This window comes from Manis pentadactyla, chromosome 14 (genome assembly GCF_030020395.1).
Source record: "Manis pentadactyla isolate mManPen7 chromosome 14, mManPen7.hap1, whole genome shotgun sequence".
NCBI classification, from domain to species: domain Eukaryota; kingdom Metazoa; phylum Chordata; class Mammalia; order Pholidota; family Manidae; genus Manis; species Manis pentadactyla.
Window position 1 is genome coordinate 2,575,607 of NC_080032.1, and position 21,112 is coordinate 2,596,718.

The following is a 21,112-nucleotide window of genomic DNA, read 5'->3' on the forward strand; positions in this document are numbered from 1 at the left end:
CTACCCCGGCCTTTATCAACCCACACCTGGGTCCTTGAGACCTTCACGGGGCCTTTTGCACCTCTCCTTTCAGTCGTGGCCCTTACTTCCCTTGGTGCCCTTATTGTTTCAGCCTCCCCCAGATCTGCTAAAGTACGAGTAGCCTCACTTATGGGTCGCCCTAGGTGGGGGGAAGAGTATTCACTAGGGACCCAAAGAGAATGTGGGAGCTGTGTGCAGCACCAGGTTTCTCATTCCTACAGTGAACATCTCATCAGGGCCCTGGAGAGCCATATTATAGATATTTTTCATACCCAATTCCCACAGTACCTGTTGGAGCTCTGCATATGCTTTCCAACTACTGGGAAAATATGGTAAATCACCCTGATTAGGCCAAACTATCCTGATGGCAGCTGTCAGCCATTCCAAGAGTGTCTGATTCCCTGAGGTGTGATAGGCATTCTGCAACCACTGCCAGAGAGAAGGGTGAGTCATCAGGAAAACCATTATTCTGCTCATCTCAGTAGCCGACACAACAATGTTTTCCACCCCCATAGCCCAGAGATGTAAAAGCCATGTAGGCAGAGATTCCGATGGTCTCTGCCTATACTGGACGCTCATGTCCACCAGCTCATCTTGGGCATAGGGGTGGGGTATGGAGTGCCCACCACCTGGGGAGGGAACTTCTCCTCCCCCTGAGGAGCCCACAGTGGGTTTGTTTTTATTTTCTCAATTACAGCTGGGCAAGCTTTTAATACAGGAGATGATGGTGCCTGCTGTGGTGGCCTGGGTAGCAGACCCGCCCATGGCTCCGCCTCTTCTTCTCCCTCAGGCTCCTCCACCAACATCTCCACCATCGCCAGGGCTGAAGGCACCACTCTTTCCGTCCCCTCTTGTCACACCTCAGAGGAGCTCATTGTGTCCATCCTTCATCTGCCTGCTCTGTGCTCAGGTGGCCTGAGTAGATTGATGCAGGGGCCCACCATCTGCCTGGCTTCCCAGCTTCTGGCTGCCTTCATGGACCTGGACAAAACCTGGTAAATGAGGCACATGCCCAGTTGTCCAGCTGCAGGGGATCACTCCCCACACAGAAGGGGTGGGAGGAATGAGTGACATCCCGTGAACAGGAAGTAAAACTAATAACTCACTGTCCCTGTGAAAGCAGGGGGGTGCCCTCTTCCCCAGGGAAGCCAATGCCTCAGTGCCTAGGAGCCAAGGGCATCAACCAGCTGGCTACCTGGGTTCAGTGACATCACTGCACTGCTGAACCTAAAATGAAGCTGGTCATAGGGCGATTTTGCCCCTAAGACTCGGTGAGAAACACAGATTCTCTATTTCTAACCCCATCCTCTACATGAGTGGCCTGCTCTCACTAATGGTCGCATGCCTCAGAAAATGCTTCCAACACGATGTTTGTAGGGGTCCCGCCTAAGGCACAGATGGCCAGATCCTCCTCTGTAGCAAAAGTATAAAAACTACATGACAGTTCATATGACTGTGTGTCTTTAAAATTCAGTAGTTCTTGATACATTTTAAACTCCTTTTGAACTTTGATTATGTGAAATTAAACTTGAAAGAAAGACTTTAGTGGTTGTAGATTTTACTTCTTAAAATTCTCATAATTCAAATTCTCAAAAAAGGTGAATGACTGCCCTGCTGTGCACACGAGCTTAGCTGTGGGATCAAAGTCAGCATCATCAATAAGGAGACACCAGTGCGTCCTGATAAGGGGTCCTGAGGACACACCATGCCCAGGGGTATTCACACCATCACCTGCATCTCCTGTGTGCAGACCTCAGGTAGTGTCCATTTGTGCAGCATTCTAGACAACAGCTGGCCTCTGTAGCATTCAAAAAACTCAAGGTTAGGCAGAGCCAAGATGGCGGCATGAGTAGGGCAGCAGAAATCTCCCAAAACCATATATAGTTTTGAAAATACAAGAAATACAACTATTCTTAAAAGAGAGACCAGAAGATTCAGGACAACAGCCAGGCTACATCTACACCTGCGAGAACCCAGCACCTCATGAAGGGGGTAAGATACAAGTCACAGCCAGGGGGGACCTGAGTACCACCCCTGTCCCAGCTCCCCAGTGGGAGGAGAGGAGTCAGAGCAGGGAGGGAGAGGGAGCCCAGAACTGCTAAATACCCAGCCCTAGTCATCTGCACCAGGAGTGCAGACACACAGTGTGTGGTGTGCTGGATACTAGGGAAACGGAACAGTAAAACCTGCATGCAGGTTCCCACAGCTGGCACCCCTGGGACAAAAGAAAAGCGAGTGCTTTTTGAAAGTCTTAAAGGGACAGGAGCCTCACTGGTGGATGGAAGCATCCGGCACACTCAGCCCAGCAGTTGGGAATCCCAGGGATCTCTGGGCACCCTAACCCCTGGGCAATAACGCAGCTCTGAGGCCCCTCACAGTGATAAACAGCCTCCTGAAAGTTCCCCCTCCAGCACAGCTGTGCCATGGCAGAGCAGCAGCCTGAGAATGGCCATGCCCACAGTAGCTGCACAGAGCTTCCATCACAGAAGCCCAGACAAGAATCAGAGACCCCGTCTGCATGCAGCTGCCCAGCACAAGCTGCTAGGGGTCACTGTTCTCCCAGGAGAGGAAGGCGACAGGCAAGCAGGAAGGGACTTTGTTTTCCCAGCTGACACACACGCCAACTGCCCATGACTACCTCTATCGCCATGAAAAGGCAGAGATTTTATCCAGATGAGAATCTCACAGACATCCCCCCATGAGAGGGACCTTGGGAAGATAGACTTAACCAAGCTTCCTGAAAAAGAATTCAAAATAAAGGTCATAATCATGCTGATGGACTTGCAGAGAAATATGCAAGAGCTAAGGAGGGAGAATACAGAAATAAAACAATCTCTGAAAGGACTTAAAAGCAGAATGGACAAGAAGCAAGAGGCCATTAATGGAGCAGAAATCAGAGAACAGGAACACAGAAAAGCTGATGCAGAGAGAGATAAAAGGATCTCCAGGAATGAAAGAATATTAACAAAACTGTGTGACCAATCCAAATGGAACAATATTCACATTATAAGGGTACCAGAAGAAGAAGAGAGAAAAAAAGCATAGAAAGTGTATTTGAAGAAATAATTGCTGAAAACTTCCCCAAACTGGGGGAGGAAATAGTCGCTCAGACCACAAAAGCACACAGAACTCTCAATACAAGGGACCCAAGGAAGATAACACAAAGACGCATAATAATTAAAATGGCAAAGATCAAGGACAAGGACAGAGTATTAAAGGCAGCCAGAGAGAGAAAAACAGTCACCTGCAAAGGAAAACTCATCAGGTTATCATCAGACTTCTCAACAGAAACCTTACAGGCCAGAAGAGAATGGCATGATATATTTAATGCAATGAAACAGAAGGGCCTTGAACCAAGGATACTGTATCCAGCACAATTATCATTTAAATATGAAGGAGGAATTAAACAATTCCCAGACAAGCAAAAGTTGAGGGAATTTGCCTCTCACAAACCACCTCTACAGGGTATTTTAGAAGGACTGCTCTAGATGGGAGCACTCTTAAGGCTAAACAGATATCACCAGAGAAAATAAAATCACAGTAAAGAAAGCAGAACAATCAAATACTAACTAAAGGCAAAAAATAAAATCAGCTACCCACAAAAGCAGTAAAAGGAAAAGAAAAGAGCACAGAATAAAACAGCTAACATATAAAGAATGGAGGAGGAGAAATAAGAAGGGAGAGAAATAAAGAATCATCAGACCATGTTTATAATAGCTCAATAAGTGAGTTAAGTTAGTAAGATAGTAAAGAAGCTTACTTTGAACCTTTGGTAACCACGAATCTAAAGCCTGCAATGGCAATAAGTACATATCTTTCAATAATCACCCTAAATGTAACGACTGAATGCACAAATCAAAAGACAAAGAGTAATAGAGTGGATAAAATCCATCTATAGCTACTTACAGGAGACTCACCTGAAACCCAAAGACATCCACAGACTAAAAGGCAAGGGATGGAAAAAAAGATATTTTATGCAGATAACAGGGAGGAAAAAGCAGGTGTTGCAGTACTACCATCAGACAAAATAGACTTCAAAACAAAGAAAGTCACAAGAGATGAAGGACATTACATAATGATAAAGGGCTCAGTCCAACAAGAGGATATAACCATCATAAATATATATGCACCCAACACAGGAGCACCAGCATATGTGAAACAAATACTAACAAAATTAAAGGAGGAAATAGAATGCAATGCATTCATTTTAGGAGACTTCAACACACCACCCACTCCAAAGGACAGATCCACCAGACAGAAAATAAGTAAGGACACAGAGGCACTGAACAACACACTAGAACAGATGGGCCTAATAGACATCTATAGAACTCTATACCCAAAACCAACAGGATACACATTCTTCTCAAGTGCACATGGAACATTCTCCAAAATAGACCACATACTAGGCCACAAAAAGAGCCTCAGTAAATTCAAAAAGATTGAAATTCTACCAACCAACTTCTCAGACCACAAAGGTATAAAACTAGAAATAAATTGTGCAAAGAAAACAAAAAGGCTCACAAACACATGGAGGCTTAACAACATGCTCCTAAATAATCAATTGATCAATGACCAAATCAAAATAGAGATCAAGCAACATATGGAAACAAATGACAACAACAACACAAAGCCCCAACTACTGTGGGACACAGCAAAACAGTTTTAAGAGGAATGTATATAGGAATCCAGACATATTTAAAGAAGGAAGAACAATCCCAAATGAATAGTCTAAAGACACAATGTAATTGTAGATGAATGATACCAAACAAAAATAAAACACTCAAGTTTGGGACACTCAAATAAACAGGCCATATGCAGCTGAAACAGGACCAAGGGGCCCAGCAGCATATACACAATGCTTGAGGCAGGACTGGGTCTTGGATTGGGGAGGGAAGATGGCTAGAAATGGCATTATTGGGACAGTGGACAATGTTTGGAAGCCAATGGTGAATTAGACTATAATAGTGTGATTTCATTCCCCAAGTTTAATCATTGTCCTGTGCCCATACTCTTGGGGTTAGCAAATACATATTGAAGTCTTTAGGGCAAGAGGGCACAAAGTCTGAAATATAATCTGAAATAAGGGAGAAAGAGTGAGGGTAGAAGTGAAATGATAAAATGGGCTTATTGGGGCAGAGTGAGAACAGGTGGTGATGTTAGCTGGGAAACAGGTATTTAAGAAATTTTTGTCCTATTCTACTGCAACTTTTCTATAAATTTGAAATTATATCAATTAAAAGTTACAGAAGCAAACATCTACTGTGTGTTCACTGTAGTCTAAATATCTCTTACCAGTGAAAAGTCTGCCTGTTTGTAAGTCTGGGGAGAGGAAATCCTAGAGCAAAATACATCTAAAAAATCAGTCAAAGGGAGAAATAAAGTTTAAAATCCGTTTATTGTTTACAAACTGTAATCTGAGGCCTTCTCTCTTTCCTGCTCCAGCAGAAGCAAAACTGGCCCTCCCCCCTTCACCTCTCAGGTATGATAAGCCTTCCTTGCCCAGGTAATTACATACTGATATGGAGATGAACTTCTCTCCATCCATGAGGAATGATGCAAATGCACTGAAGCCATACTTCTTTCCACCTCTCAACACCTATTGATATGCAGATGTACTTAAGCCAGGTGAGATATTCTGGAAATATTACAATTTTACACACAGACCACCCCTCCAGAAATCTCGCCTTACAGTTTACTCATTCCCCCTCTTCTGGCCAATGTAATAACATACAATACCAACTGCAATAAAATCTTGATAATCCTCAAGCCAGAGGATACAGTCTATGCAGATTAGGTAAATATACTTCACAGCACAATCTCTCACTAAGCACAAAATATGTTTCTACACTTGTTTACTCATCCTTTTTTTTTTTTTTTTGTGAGGGCATCTCTCATATTTATTGATCAAATAGTTGTTAACAACAATAAAATTCTGTATACGGGGGTCAATACTCAATGCACAATCATTAATCAACCCCAAGCCTAATTTTCGTCAGTCTCCAATCTTCTGATGCATAACGAACAACTTCTTACATAGAGTACAAATTCTTACATAGTGAATAAGTTACATGGTGAACAGTGCAAGGGCAGTCATCACAGAAGCTTTCGGTTTTGTTCATGCATTATGAACTATAAACAGTTCAAATATGAATATTCATTTGATTTTTAAACTTGATTTATATGTGGATACCACATTTCTCTCTTTATTATTATTATATTTAATAAAATGCTGAAGTGGTAGGTAGATACGAGATAAAGGTAGAAAATATAGTTTAGTGTTGTAAGAGAGCAAATGTAGATGATCAGGTGTGTGCCTGTAGACTATGTGTTAATCCAAGCTAGACCAGGGCAATAAAACATCCACGTATGCAGAAGATTTCTCTCAGAACGGGGGGGGGGGGCGAGGTTCTAAGCCTCACCTCTGTTGATCCCCATTTTCTCACCTGATGCCCCCCCTGCGACTGTGCCTGTCTTAGGTTGTTCCTCCCTTGAGGAATCTTACCCGTCTCTGGCTAACCGGTCATCTTCCGAGGCCATACAGGGAAATGTAGAGTTAGTAAGTGAGAGAGAAGCCTTATTGTTTGAAAAGGTTAGCTTTTTACTTCTTTGCATATTTATGCCCTGTGGCTTCTATGCCCAGTATTTGTCTTGAGGTGTCTTTACCACTTGGAAGAATTATGATACTCGGTAAATTCAATATATGGCACGAATTCTATTTAAGGGTTGTAATTAGGAAGGAAGAAGAAAAGCTATAGAAGTAGCAGGTGGAAGAAAACCTGGGGAGATTGATTATTTCTTTGACATATCTTCTTGTAGAGTAACTTCAGCATGGATAGGTTTTAAACTACTAATTAAATTGTGTGCACACATTAACATAATAGGAATATAGTTACATAACCAAAGCATACCTGTAATTACCAGCCATCTCCAGTGAAACCAAGAAAACCAGTTAAGCACCTTAGGCATTTGTGAAAACTTATCTATGATGTGGTGGATATTGTCCAACTGAACTTGAACAGTCTGAGAGAATTCAGATAAATTAAAACAACCCATTCCTGGGGACTGTTCACATCCCATATGTTCTTTTAACAGTAAATAGTCTGTGGTTGTAAGATTTTGGAGTGCTACAATTTGCACTTCTCCTAATTCTTGGTTGAGTTCCAGCAGTATAGATCCAGTCAAATTTGTTGTTTTACTGTATGCACAGGCCAGCTTAGATATCTCCTTCATCATTCCCATGGCAAGTCCAGGAACTGGTGGGATGAGTGCATCTACACCTGTGGCAGTGCGTGGATCTTTGTTGGGGTTTTTTTTTTTTTTTTTGCTGATCATCTTCTGGCATGAGTCTTCCAGAGAGTGCTGGTGTTGGAAGTTCTTTTTCATATCGTATCTTAGTTCATTTTCGGGGTAGCCCAATTAGGCTTTGATCCTCTGTATAAACACAAACAGACCCTTTGCCTACACTTTTATATGCCCTTTATATCATTGTGTAGAACTCATTGGAGGTCACCACACAGGAACTGCTTTTTTTTTTATCATTAATCTACACTTACATGACGAATACTTTGTTTACTAGGCTCTCCCCTATACCAGGTCCCCCCTATATACTCCTTTACAGTCACTGTCCATCAGCTTAGCAAAATGTTGTAGAATCACTACTTGTCTTCTCTGTGTTGTACAGCCCTCTCCTTTCTCCCACCCCGCTATGGATGCTAATCTTAATACCCCTCTTTTTCTCCCCCCACTTATCCTCTGAGATCAGGAACTAGACAGGGATGCCCACTCTCCCCACTGTTATTTAACATAGTACTGGAGGTCCTAGCCACGGCAATCAGACAAAACAAAAAAATACAAGGAATCCAGATTGGCAAAGAAGAAGTTAAACTGTCACTATTTGCAGATGACATGATACTGTACATAAAAAACCCTAAAGACTCCACCCCAGAACTACTAGAACTGATATCGGAATACAGCAAAGTGGCAGGATACAAAATCAACACACAGAAATCTGTGGCTTTCCTACACACCAACAATGAACCAACAGAAAGAGAAATCAGGAAAACAACTCCATTCACAATTGCATCAAAAAAAAAATAAAATACCTAGGAATAAACCTAACCAAAGAAGTGAAAGACTTATACTCTGAAAACTACAAGTCACTCTTAAAAGAAATTAAAGGGGACACTAACAGATGGAAACACATCCCATGCTCATGGCTAGGAAGAATTAATATCGTCAAAATGGCCATCCTGCCCAAAGCAATATACAGATTTGATGCAATCCCTATGAAACTACCAGCAACATTCTTCAATGAACTGGAAGAAATAATTCAAAAATTCATATGGAACCACCAAAGACCCCGAATAGCCAAAGCAATCCTGAGAAAGAAGAATAAAGTAGGGGGGATCTCACTCCCCAACTTCAAGCTCTATTATAAAGCCATAGTAATCAAGACAATTTGGTACTGGCACAAGAGCAGAGCCACAGACCAATGGAACAGACTAGACAATCCAGACATTAACCCAGACATATATGGTCAATTAATATTTGATAAAGGAGCCATGGACATACAATGGCGAAATGACAGTCTCTTCAGCAGATGGTGCTGGCAAAACTGGACAGCTACATGTAGGAGAATGAAACTGGACCATTGTCTAACCCAAAACTGGACCATTGTCTAATACAAAAGTAAACTCAAAATGGATCAAAGACCTGAATGTAAGTCATGAAACCATTAAACTCTTGGAAGAAAACATAGGCAAAAACCTCTTAGACATAAACATGAGTGACCTCTTCTTGACCATATCTCCCCGGACAAGGAAAACAACAGCAAAAATGAACAAGTGGGACTATATTAAACTGAAAAGCTTCTGTACAGCAAAAGACACCATCAATAGAACAAAAAGGAACCCTACAGTATGGGAGAATATAGTTGAAAATGACACATCCGATAAAGGCTTGACGTCCAGAATATATAAAGAGCTCACACGCCTCAACAAACAAAAAACAAATAACCCAATTAAAAAATGGGCAAAGGAACTGAACAGACGGTTCTCCAAAAAAGAAATACAGATGGCCAACAGACACATGAAAAGATGCTCCACATCGCTAATTATCAGAGAAATGCAAATTAAAACTACAATGAGGTATCACCTCACACCAGTAAGGATGGCTGCCATCCGAAAGACAAACAACAACAAATGTTGGCGAGGCTGTGGAGAAAGGGGAACCCTCCTACACTGCTGGTGGGAATGTAAATTAGTTCAACCATTGTGGAAAGCAGTATGGAGGTACATCAAAATGCTCAAAACAGACATACCATTTGACCCAGGAATTGCACTCCTAGGAATTTACCCTACGAATGCAGCAATCAAGTATGAGAAAGACCAATGTACCCCTATGTTTATCGCAGCACTATTTACAATAGCCAAGAATTGGAAGCAACCTAAGTGCCCATCAGTAGATGAATGGATAAAGAAGATGTGGTACATATACACAATGGAATACTACTCAGCCATAAGAAAAGGGCAAATCCTACCATTTGCAGCAACATGGATGGAGCTGGAGGGTATTATTCTCAGTGAAACAAGCCAAGCAGAAAAAGAGAAATACCAAATGATTTCACTCATCTGTGGAATATAAGAACAAAGGAAAAACTGAAGGAACAAAACAGCAGCAGAATCACCGAACTCAAGAATGGACTAACATGTTTACTCATTCTTAACAACCATGCTTGATTGCTCACAAAACTTTTACCAAACATTAGACAAAGTCAAGCCTTTTTTTAAGCATTTTTTCTTGACAACAGCAACACAATCATGATAATTCTCAAGCCAGAGGATTCAGCTAGATTCAAAGTCCCAAGCAGATTAAGTCAAAGGTCGTCCATTCCAGTCATGCTGCAGCTGCTGCAGCCAGGTGGCCCATCCAGGACACAAGGACTGTAGAAGCAAATAACTGTGATTTTGGGGGCCACTTTGCTGTTATTCCAGGAATACACAGGAGGCCAGCTTCCAGGCCTTTTCCCAAAGGTGCCAGAAGGGGCAGCCTTCACCAGTCCATGTGTTGAAATGTCCAGGGCCACATCCATTTTATTCCTAATTGCTTCACCCATCCTTCCAATGTGTGTCCAATAAAGTGGGTGCCTTGATCACTCTTAATCACTGGCAACTTGCCTTAGGCTGTAAAGAGATGCTGTAGGTCCCTCTTGATGGTTTGCTGATCTGCACAATGTGCAGGGCACTGCTTCCAGGCTTGGCTGACATCTTCAAAGGTCAGTGGCACACCCCATCAATGGGCTACAGCCCACATTGTCTTTTGCCCCACGTGCAACAAATGCTGATGTAGTCTTTGGGCCACCTCAGAGGCAGGCATTCCTTCTAGCCAGTGCACCAGGCCAATGATCTCCTTCCTCATTCCCTGGGGATGCCAAAGGCAAATGGGCAATCACATGATATACAGTAGGTGTCTGTGCCACAGCACTCTGTGGCCTTTGAGTCCAGTCTCTCATAGGTGGTTATTACCTTGGTCGTAGCTGTTCTGCGATGAGCCCTGCAGCCAGCAAGGTGTGGTACACAGCAGTCAGTTGCTTCTCTATCAAGGTTACCTGGACCTCTGCTCTTTTCCATAGTTGTGACCAGGCTCTGGCTGGCAGCAGGAGCAGCAGCAGCGGCAGAAGCAGTAGCCTTAGGCTCGGGCCACGGGCCGGGGTTGGTGCAGCCAGCAGCGGTGGTGGGGCCTCCACAACTACACAAGTGTAGACCCATGTCCCTCAGCACAAGTGCCACTTCTCCTCATCATTTCTTGGGGCAGCCCCCCTAAAAGTCGCACCCATTATGACAGATTTCTGCCTCAGAGGAATCCTGCCAACTGTGCTAGGTGTAAGTCTGTGGATAGAAAATCCTGGGGCAAAGTACCTCTAAAAACTGAAATCAGTCAAATGGGGAAATAAAGTTTAAAGTCCGTTTATTACCTACAAACTGCAGTCAGGCCCCTCTGTCTTTTCTGCTCCACCAGAAGCAAACTGGCCCTCCCCACACCTCTCAGGTACAGATAAGCCCCTCATTGCCCAGGTAGTTACCATTTGATATGGAGATGAACTTCTCTCCACCCCTGATGAATGATGCAAATGCACTAAAGCCATACTCCTTTCCACCACTGAACACCTATTGATATGCAGATGTATTAAAGCCAGGTGAAATATTCTGGAAATATTACAATTTTACACATACTGTTTTTCATATCTTTTTAGATGAATCGTTTTTTCCAAATTGTAACATCTCTGAATTTTTGGTGCTTGTTAAAATCAATGCTGTCCTATTGATCCCAGGGTTCTTGTTCACGAAGCTGAAGAATGAGCTTCACAAACACTCAAGGTAGGAGAGCTAGGTACAGGCTTTTACTTAGAAATAAAGTGAAAGGACCGAGCTCCTGGCTCACGCCAGGAGGGGTCACGAGTGCCCAGGGTGTGCATTGTCTAGGGGATTTACAGGCATTTCAGGATTTGTGGGAATTGAGGGCTTAGGGTGTGGACTTGTACCACCTGCCCTGTCCTCAAGGTGGGCTGGGTTGTTGTCTGTTTGCTAGGCTGTTTACAGTGAAGTCACGGGTTATGCTGAGACACCCTTGCGGAACACTCAAGCATTCCAGGCCAAGTTGCTCCTGGCCTTCTGACCTTTAACTGATCTCACTGAAGGTGTCTATATACCTAGTCTGGTATCTTTACCCTAGAGAATTAGTGTGACCTTGTCTTTGCATACTGCTGAACACAGAATTTCGATAGGGACTTTACATTGTTACATTGCTTTGACTGTAAATATCTTGCCTTGCTTTTTCCAGAGGCCCTCACCCTACTCTGACTAAGCCCATGGTCCCTGTCTCACTAGTATTTGTTAGATTTTGAGTTGTTTTTGTTCTTCTGTCATTTGTTTGGGGTCAGTAGCATCTTGCATTTGGTGAAATATGCTTTTTTCTCTGGCTTAGTTGTGTGATGAGGTGGGGAAAGGAAGACAGTCCTTCTAGGAGCTTCATATGGACATTTTTTGTTAGCCACCCATGCTCATTTCATACTCCAGGCCAGACACCCAGATGCCTTAGTTCATGTCCACCTGTGTACTTCACAGGTATTTCAAAGTCAAGCTTTCCCATCTGAGGTTCTGTACACACCTCCATACCCCGAACTGCTCTTTCTCTGTTTCCTGCCTCCAGGGATTGCTAACCTGATCCTTAACCCGTGATGGCTCCAGAATGTCTCCAGGGGAAGAGCAGAGTAGATGAACCGGTGTGCTGAGAGGGATGGGATGGTATAAGATTCTCACCCCTCTCGCTGTGGAACAGATACTCAAGCACTGCCTATTTCCTGAAGTGTGTGTGGGTTCCAAATGTCTGTACCTCATTTTCCCCATTTGTCAAGTGAGAATGGTGTTCCAGGTCTGTTAAAGTAACGGAAAAGGGAACTAAAGCTACCATAAAACTCTGAAATTCTCTGGCTTAGGATAGGAGAGCTTTTTAAAAAGACTTTTGCACTGTAATCATTCAGGTGGGGAGTTCCCACTAGCCGACATTCTGAGAACACGTGCCAGTGAGGGACACGTGTGTGGCGAGCTCTGGTTTGCTGACTCCCAACTCTTCCTGCCAGATTTGCTTCCCTTACTGGGTCCTGTTCCTGGGTGCGTCAAGCTGGGGTTGATTTTCACACTGGATGCTCAGGGACCACCAGACACAGGCAGGTTTCATAGAACCTGCAGGGGCCTGATGCCCTGGGTCCGCTGCAGCCTGGGAAGTCCTGCACTCGGGCTGCTGTGGGCCCATTAATCATGAACACCAGTGTGTCAGACCTGGGAATGGTTCTCTCCTCGGTGTTTTTAGGGCACTGAATTCCCATCTGGCTCCGGGGAGACTTTGCATCAGCCCAGAATTGTAACCTTTCCTTTTCGTTTGTTTGGCAACTTACTTTGTAGAGGTACTGAAGTGGTAGTTTTAGAAGGTGCCCAGAAGGGGAAAGAGTGACATGGACTGTTACTCAGAGAAGGAAACGTGGGGCCCTAGATGCGAGTTGCAGCACGGCTGTGCAGCAGATGCTCCCGCAGCTCCCAGAACGCCCACCCAGCAACTGGGTAGAGGCCGTGCAGCTTCACCATCCAAGGAGGCCTCACTTGAAGCGGAGACAAAAGGCAGCCCGGGAGGCTTGGGGACTCGACTCGGGAACTGCAGACCTGGGCCGAAAGGGGGTTACTGGTAGGTGAGGTCCCAGGGGGTGGAGCTGCACCACGGATTCTGGGTACTGAAGAACTGAATCGGCGCTGAGGCTTCTCGGTACTGAAGACCTGAACACGGCCCACGGAACGTTTGTTTACTGAAATCCTGGGACTTTGCTGAGGATTCTGGGTACTGAAGTCATGAACTCGCCCCGCCGGGGATTCTGGGTACTGAAGTTCTGAACTCGCCCCGTCAGGATTCGGGGTATAGACGTCCTGAAGCCGCCCACCAGGGATTCTGTGCACTGAAATCCTGGAGCCTCCCGCCGAGGATTCTGGGTCCTGGAATCACTGCCTGCGCGGGGGATCCCGGGTAGTGTGCTCGGGTGGACGGCCACGCCGAGACGCAGAGCCTCCGTCTGCGCTCGGCTGAGGACGCAGAGCCTCCGTCCCCGCCCGCCGTCCGTCCCCGGATGAGTAGGGGCCCTGCAGCCCCCTGTCCAGCTCGCTCTTCCGAGCGGGGAGGACGCCGGCCGTGCGGATGCGGCGGGGGAGGGTTGCTGAGGCCGGAAGCGCCTGCAGGCCGCAGGTGCAGGGGGTCCGTGTCCCAGGGGGAGACGGGGCGAGTCGCCAGGGGAGCCTTTGGGAAAAGCCGGGAGCTGCGGCCCGGGGAGTCCCGGCGTCGTCGGGCGGCTGCGTCTGGAGGGCCTCTCCCCGCGCGCTCGGCGGAGCCTCCGCCTGGGCGGGAGGGTTCCTGACGCCCGAGGAGAGGGAGTTCTCGAACAGGTCGGACGAGTGGAGGTGAGGGCGGCGTCCAGAACGGTGAGCAGCGGCAGAGAGCAGGCGAGGACCGGGGGCGGTAAGGGGCGCTCACTGAGCTCCGCTGGGCAGGTGCCTTGGCAACTTGCACGGCCGGGTCACCTGGATGCAGGATTCGCGTGGATCTGCACAGCCTGGGAACCACGCCCTAGCACCCCGGGATATGGGGGAGGCGCAGAGCACTGCACGGAGTGAGACCGTGTTCTGAGACCTTCCCGAAGGCCAAGAAAGGAGATTTGGGGGCAGCTTCTAAAGAGCACGGCCGTATAGCAGGAGTTCTGTCCTGGTCTCCTAGGTGACGGGAACTTGTGAGCCCAACTCAGACCTCGGTGGCCCTTCCCTACTTACCCGAAGTAAGACAGAGAGTGAAGGCTTGTGGTTAAGTATATGCAAAGGATAATATACTCTGGCCAAGTAGAGTTCATTATGAAAAAGATGGGTTTAATTTCCAGGTGACAGTTTAATTTCCTGCTTGAATGGAGCAAAGAAGAAGCATTCACATGATCACCTGAATTGATGCAAAACAAACAAGTGGTAGATGACAAATTTCCCCACCTTTTTGTGACACATTCTCAGCATCTGTCGAATAGAAACTTCCTCACTATAGCAAAGGGCATGGGTGAATCTTAAAGTGCTTTCCTGTAAGATGAGGAACAACCATTTGCGTCCAGCCTTACCCACCCTCACTCAACATTATGTTACAATATCTAGCTGGTCTGTTAGGACAAACAAGAAAAAAGAGGCATAAGCATTAAGAAACAAAAAGTTAAACTTTCTTTATTCTCAGAAGACATGGTGTGTCCCTGGAAAATATCGTAAGCAATCTGTGATATAACTACGAGTGCCAATAAGTGAGCTTAGAACTTCACAAGATACAACATCAGGTTTTTCAAGATCACTTGTATTTCTGTAACCTGGCAATAAATAATGGGAAGGTGAAATAAAAAGTGACTTACAGTACTATGAAAAACATAAAATATTTAAACTTCTAAAAGTAAATATAGGAGAGTAACATTGTGACTTTGGAGTATATAAAGATGGGATATAAAAGAGTGTTAATTATTGGTATAAAAAGTATGTATAAAGAAATCAGAAGAAAAATTTTTTTAATGTTTTTTGACTTCCTGTGCAGAAGATGGAATTTCATTGCTTTTCGTTCCTGACCAGTTCTACAAAAACAGTTTTGTTAAGTTTCTCTAAGACAATATGCCTTGTGTTTCCAAATTAATTGTACATACTTCTGCCCAGTCATGTAGTCTCTCTTCATCACTCTGTGGTCACTTTCTTTATTCTCTAGGTATATCAATGCCATGGGTATATTTTTCTGTACCGGGAACAGTCTAATGACAGCCTTTTACCCATCACTTTGTTTGACAGTTAAAACTACCACATTTCCTCCCTTATTTTTAAAATACAAATTGAAAAAACAGTATGACAAACCTCCGTGGACCCGCTGCCCAACTGTAATAACACCATGTGTGGCCATATTTTTTAATAACTCTTTAGTGTCACCTTCTGTCCGGCTCATGTTCAGATCACACCGACTCCCGGTAAAGTGCCCCACAGGTGCTTTGCTGCACCAGGACCCAGGTGGCAGCGGCTCCCGCACGTGAGGCCGACTGTGTGTCTTAGGGCTTCTTGTTCACCACAGCTCACCCGCCTCCCGTGCTGATGGTGCGTTGAGATACTGGGAACTGTTCCAATCCTAATTTCTCAGCTGGGCCCCAGCCTTGGCCCCCGACCTTGGGTGTATGAGGGGTGGAGGTAGGCCAGGTGCTGTGAGAAGCAGTCCTGGGGGGAAGCCTCTGCCTGCTCACCTCTGATCAGAAACCCCCGAGGCCTCCACTGTATGACCTGCCATCAGTTCCACAGACACAGGCTGCCACACCCCCCAAATGGGGGAGGGGTTCTGGGGGTGAGCTGGCTGGCTGCGGTTCCCCTGGGGTGGGATATTGCTTCTATACCAGGGCCCCCCCACGTTAGCCAGCCCATGTCTCCCCTGGGCTTCAGCATGAGGTTAGCAGCATGCTGTGCATCCTGCCAACGCCATGTACCGGTGGCCTCCGGTCTGCGCCCTGTGGTTACTTAAACACATGGAGCCTGAGGCTGGGAGAGGCGCTAGAGCCGTCATGAGGTCCCCTGGAGCTCTGGTCCCTGACCTGAGAGGCAGGAGTTCCCCTGGGGGGTCCCAAGGCCATCTCTCACTCAGCGTGGTAAGAAAACCTCACTCAGCTCCTGTGGCGCTGAAGCCTCACATCCAGGCACCAGCATGGAGCTGCACCAGCAGGGAGCCCTTATCAGGACCCTGGAGGTGGCCGTGCTGGTGCCCATGACTGCCCCCCACTGCGAGGGTCAGCCCTGCCTCACACGGGGCGGGCGCACCCAGGTACCCTCTTACTCTCTTCCCTCCCCACAGAGCAGCCCTCCGGGGGGTTCCCTTCTCCATGGAGAGCAGGAAGGCAGCTCTGGGACCCTGGAAGGCCAACAGAGAGGTGAGACGTACCAGATGTCCCATCTTTGCCATCACAGGACGGACCCATCCCTTCACTTGCCCTGGTGGCTGCCTCGTTGGTACAGGGCCAAGGCAGCAGCCATCCAGGGGAGGTGACCTGCCTGATCAGCCCCTGCGGGATGAGGCAGGTCCTCGGGCTGGGGAGGAGGGCAGGCGTACTGTCCGTCTCAGGCTGCCCCTGGGAACCACCGCCTGCAGTGTGGAAGGTCTGACACCCGGTGGTCACCTGCAAAGCTGGGGGATGGATGCAGCCCCTGTGCCTGCACATGGCCAGGCTGTGGCTCGCAGCCTCCTGGTGAGCAGGCCTGGGTTTGTGTTGCCTGGGTTTGTGTTGCAGGCTTTTGTGACGTTTGAGGATGTGGCTGTGGATTTCACGCAGAAGGAATGGAAGCTGCTGAGCCCTGCGCAGAGGACCCTGTACAGACACGTGATGCTGGAGAACTTCAGTCACCTGGTGTCGCTGGGTGAGAGGGGACTCCCCTCAGGTTCACCTCCCATGCACCTTACTATGCCTGAGGTCAGGCTGAGAACAAGGCGCTCAGCTTCCTGTTCCCCTGGGGATGGGCAGTGCCTGTACTGCTTGCACTGCCCCCTGGCAGGCTTCGCTCCCTGGGTGGGGCGCTTCACCCCAGCCTCTACTCCAAGCCCAGGAGACGGGTCACGCCGCTGTCAGTCTGAGCCAGGACCACTGCCATGCCAGCAAATAGCCCCTTGAGCCTATATTTAAGACTGACCTGCTCCTTTTTCCCGCTAAGCAGGAATTCCCTGTTCCAAACCAGACCTCATCACGTGGCTGGAGCGAGGGGAAGAGCCCTGGAGGGAAGAGAGGAGACACCGGCCAGGTCCCGGTCCAGGTGAGGGGAGCCTCGGGTGGACACTGGCCTTCGGCCTTGCAGGGCGGGGGCGGATGCTCAGAGGCCCTGGCAGGAAGCCGTCCTCCCGCACCGTGGCTGTTGAGGCTGCCTGGCCCTGCCTGCCTCCCACACCGTTGTCTTGGATGAGTGACAGGGTATCCTGGGTGCCCTGACACCTTCCTCCTGCAGGAAGCCCACCATCTCCTCAGCAGGCTTTCCCACTGTGGCCTTGCTGGCCACCCGTCTCTCTGAGGCAGCAGTGGGGTGTCTTCTCTGTGTTAGTGTCCTTCAGGGCCCCATGTGTCCTGTCTTCCACCTCTTCTTCAAGCCACCGTTGTCTCTGGGGCCACTTCTCCTTCCTTTTCCCTCTTGTGCCCCAGAGGCACTGCCTTCGGGTGGCTGCTTTCTGGAGTTGGGCACCATGGGGACTGCTTGTCACGTTTCTTTCCCCTGTCACCTGGACTTGCTGTCTTTCAGCAATGGGGATTCCCCTTTGGGCCCCCTGTTCCCTTCTCCTGTGTGCCCAGTACTTTCTGGGCCTCCCTCCCCAGGCCCTTGTGGTGGGATCACAGGAGATTCTACTGAGAGCTGATGCCCCTTACTTGGCTGTGGACAAGTGTAAATTTGTGGGGTATCTTCTGGTTATGCTGAAGGTGTTGGTTTTAGGCTTCATCTGTCCTTACTGGTCCCTAGGCCCTTCTTGGGGAGCGTGGTAGCCGACTCATATTGAGGTGGCTGCCATTACCATGTGCTTGGAAGTCTCCTTGTGTCCTGCTTTTGGAATCCTCGCTGTGCCTCGGCCATGAACACATCCTGCAGATTGTTGTCATTTCTCAATTCCTATGTCTTTACCATTTTGCTTGGCAGGAGTGGGTCAGTCTGAACTATCCGTCCAGTATTACAGAGATGAATTTCAAATCTTCTACTGCAGAACAACTGTTGCATTTGTTCCTGATGACTTGATGTGTCCCTGTGTGATCATGGTCCTTTTGTTAGTGCCATGTTCTTTGTGTACAGGTGACCTCACGTGCAGAAGCCCTGATGAGCTCTGTGGGCCCGTCTCCAGGCTCCATTCTCTTGGGGGCAGTCCTGCCTCCTCCCACTCTCACCCTCTTCTCCCACTGCCCGATTATTTTGAAGCAAATCTTGGTCATCCTATCATTTAATCTCCAATGTGTAGTAAGAATTACTCTATTTTGATCTTAAAAGTATCATTTTTTAGGTTTGTTTTTGATAGCATTAACTATTTAACATGTTTTTGTAGCATGTGCCTTTTAGGTTTACATCCCACAATACTTTCTGCCAACAGTCTGAAACTTTTGTAACTTCCTGGACTCAGCACTTAGGGTTTTGCTCTGTATTCTTGGTGACATATTTCTCCATCTGAGCTTTCCTCTCATTATCCAAGAGCCCATTTTTTGTCTTGTGCTGTCAAAGGGAGTTGCAGACACCATTTCCTCTAACCCATGAGCCCTCCTGCATGGGAGTCCAGCTAACCAGTATTGAGAAGTTTCCGTGTGGGTCTTTGTAGGTCGAGTCCAAATACCACGTGTGCAGACCTGCAGTGACAGGCAGTGTGTTCTCTCGTGCGTGCACCTGTGTGAGCTGAGCTCTGCGGTTCCCCAGTACATCCCCTCAGGCCCCTTCCCAGTCGTTTCCCCCCTCCCCATAAGGCCACCGCTGCTGTGGTTCTGCCCAGTGGGCAGCACTTGGCCAGTTCTGGCCCTTGATGTGAGTGGAATCCTACCGGGCCTTCTCTCCCAACACCAGCACATTGTTCTTCACCAGCACATCTCCCAACACTGCCCTGTGGTCTGCATGGAGGGAGCTCATTCAGACTGCGGACATCTTTCTCATTCCTTGCTCTGTACTTTCCTGGCCATAACAGCTCCTTCCCCACCCAAAAGCAGTTGCTCATTGATTTATCTGTCAGTGAATTTTAAGGAGAGGGTTTCTTTCTGCCACCAGCTTCTCAGAGTGTAAGTATTGAAGTGTGACTCCAGTGTTCATATTTTGTCCACAGAATTCTTAAGACAAAAGCAAGTCCATGGCAGGCCTGTAATGAACAGAGGAGGGTCCTGGCAGGGGCTTGAAGAAGCCGGGGTCTCCCGGGTGGTGTGAACTGAGGCTGCTGGCGGGTAGCCCCTTCCTTCTGGGGCTTGGCAGACACAGCCAGAGCTGCATCCTCTGAATGGTCAGAAGCCAGTGAGAGCACTGGGAATCCCTCTGGATGACAAGCGAGTGCTCAGTCACATGTTTGGCAGGGCCCAGGTGCTTCCTCGGAGAGTCAGCACATTGACGGCCAGAAGCACCAGGAGTGCTTTCGGTCAACGTGGAGCTTCTCCTTTCACTACAGATTTTCCTTTCTGAATATGACTGGGTTTTTTTCATGTAGTCAAACTAGCTGATGTAAATATTTCCTTTCTACAGATGGTTTTTTATATTCATTTTGTGTATATATACATTTTTCAAAATTTCATGTACACCATTTACATTGGCACTTAATGGTGAGCAGTTTACAGAATAAAAGACAAGTCTTCTCAAATATTTCCCAGGTTTCTCAGCAAGGAAAGCTCTTGTGAATTCTCTTAACTGTTCACCTTTAAAAGTTCATGGAATAAGTATGTGGTTATTCATAAAATACTCATTCATTGTTTGGCTTTTTATTCCATGCCAACCTCCATTTTCAGAATGAGAATATAGCACTGGAGCCCATCCAATCCCTCCTTCCCCTCACTTACATGCAGTGGTGGCACATGGCAGAGCAATGACAGCACCCCTCACCACCTTTGTGATATCAGGCAAGAAGTGCTGTGAATACACTACTCCTGGAAAAGCACTGGAGGTGTGCTGTTGGGACAGTGGGCTGGGAGTGGGGGACGTGGTCACACAGGATGGACAGCCAAGGTCTCTAATTAGGTGGCATTTGAGCAGAACTGAGACTAACAAAACTATTAAGCCAAGCACATTTGTGCGGGTGTATTTGCTGTTCCTTTTGCCCAGTCAGGAGGGAGCTTTGTTCAAAGGACACAACAAATGTCAGTCAGTGTCGGCTGGAGCAAGGGACTCGGAAAGTGGCAGCAACTGAGGTGTGAGTGGGAAGTGGGGTACAGGGCCCTGCAATCCATTCTAAGATGTAGTCCATGTGATCAGAAGCCACTGGAGTATGTACGCCAAAGGTGACATCTGATGCATATTTTTTTATTGAAGTGTCATTGACATACAATATCCTATTTTCTGGTGTGATTGATTTCAGTTCATAGTGATATGTTATTTTTATCTATTAGAAAATGATCCCAGTGATGACTAGTTGCTATCCATCATCTCACAAATTTATGACATTGTCTTCCCTGTGCTGTACACTACATCCCATGACTGTTATGTTATATCTGGAAGGTTGCAGAGCTTCATCCCCTCACCTTATATTGCCTGCCCCCCAGTTCCTCCCCTACGTGTGGTATCCATGATTCCTTGCCTGTCCATCTGCTTCTGCTTCTGTTTCTGTTTCTCAGATCCCACATGCAGACACTGTTGTGCAGGATTTGTCTAACTTACGTGACTCAGCATGATGTCCTCAGGGTCCATCCATGTTGTCACATAGAGCAAGGTTTCCCTTCTAAGGCTCAGTAGGATTTATAATTTTGATGATGCAGTAGCTGTAATTTAGAAAGGAAACTCTGGAGGAAATCCTTTGCTAGTGTGTACATTCC

General features: G+C 47.0%; 1 protein-coding gene across 10 annotated transcripts in view; it reads left to right on the forward strand.

Moving 5' to 3' along the window:
- The window catches only part of LOC118918796 (zinc finger protein 337-like), a 124,973-nt gene that overhangs the window by 88,798 nt on the left and 15,063 nt on the right, over window positions 1-21,112 (forward strand). For 2 of the 10 annotated variants that reach the window (XM_057492169.1, XM_057492172.1), the window contains exons 3-5: window positions 16,453-16,528; window positions 16,886-17,012; window positions 17,307-17,402. The exons of 5 other annotated variants lie outside the window; for them this stretch is intronic. In XM_057492169.1, coding sequence (XP_057348152.1) covers window positions 16,481-16,528; window positions 16,886-17,012; window positions 17,307-17,402 — 271 coding nt within the window. In that variant the 5' untranslated portion in view covers window positions 16,453-16,480. Of the gene's footprint in view, window positions 1-13,505; window positions 14,040-16,451; window positions 16,529-16,885; window positions 17,013-17,306; window positions 17,403-19,425; window positions 21,068-21,112 lie in introns of those variants that run through there. 3 more of the 10 variants (XM_057492173.1, XM_057492171.1, XM_057492170.1) reach the window with 3 other exon arrangements.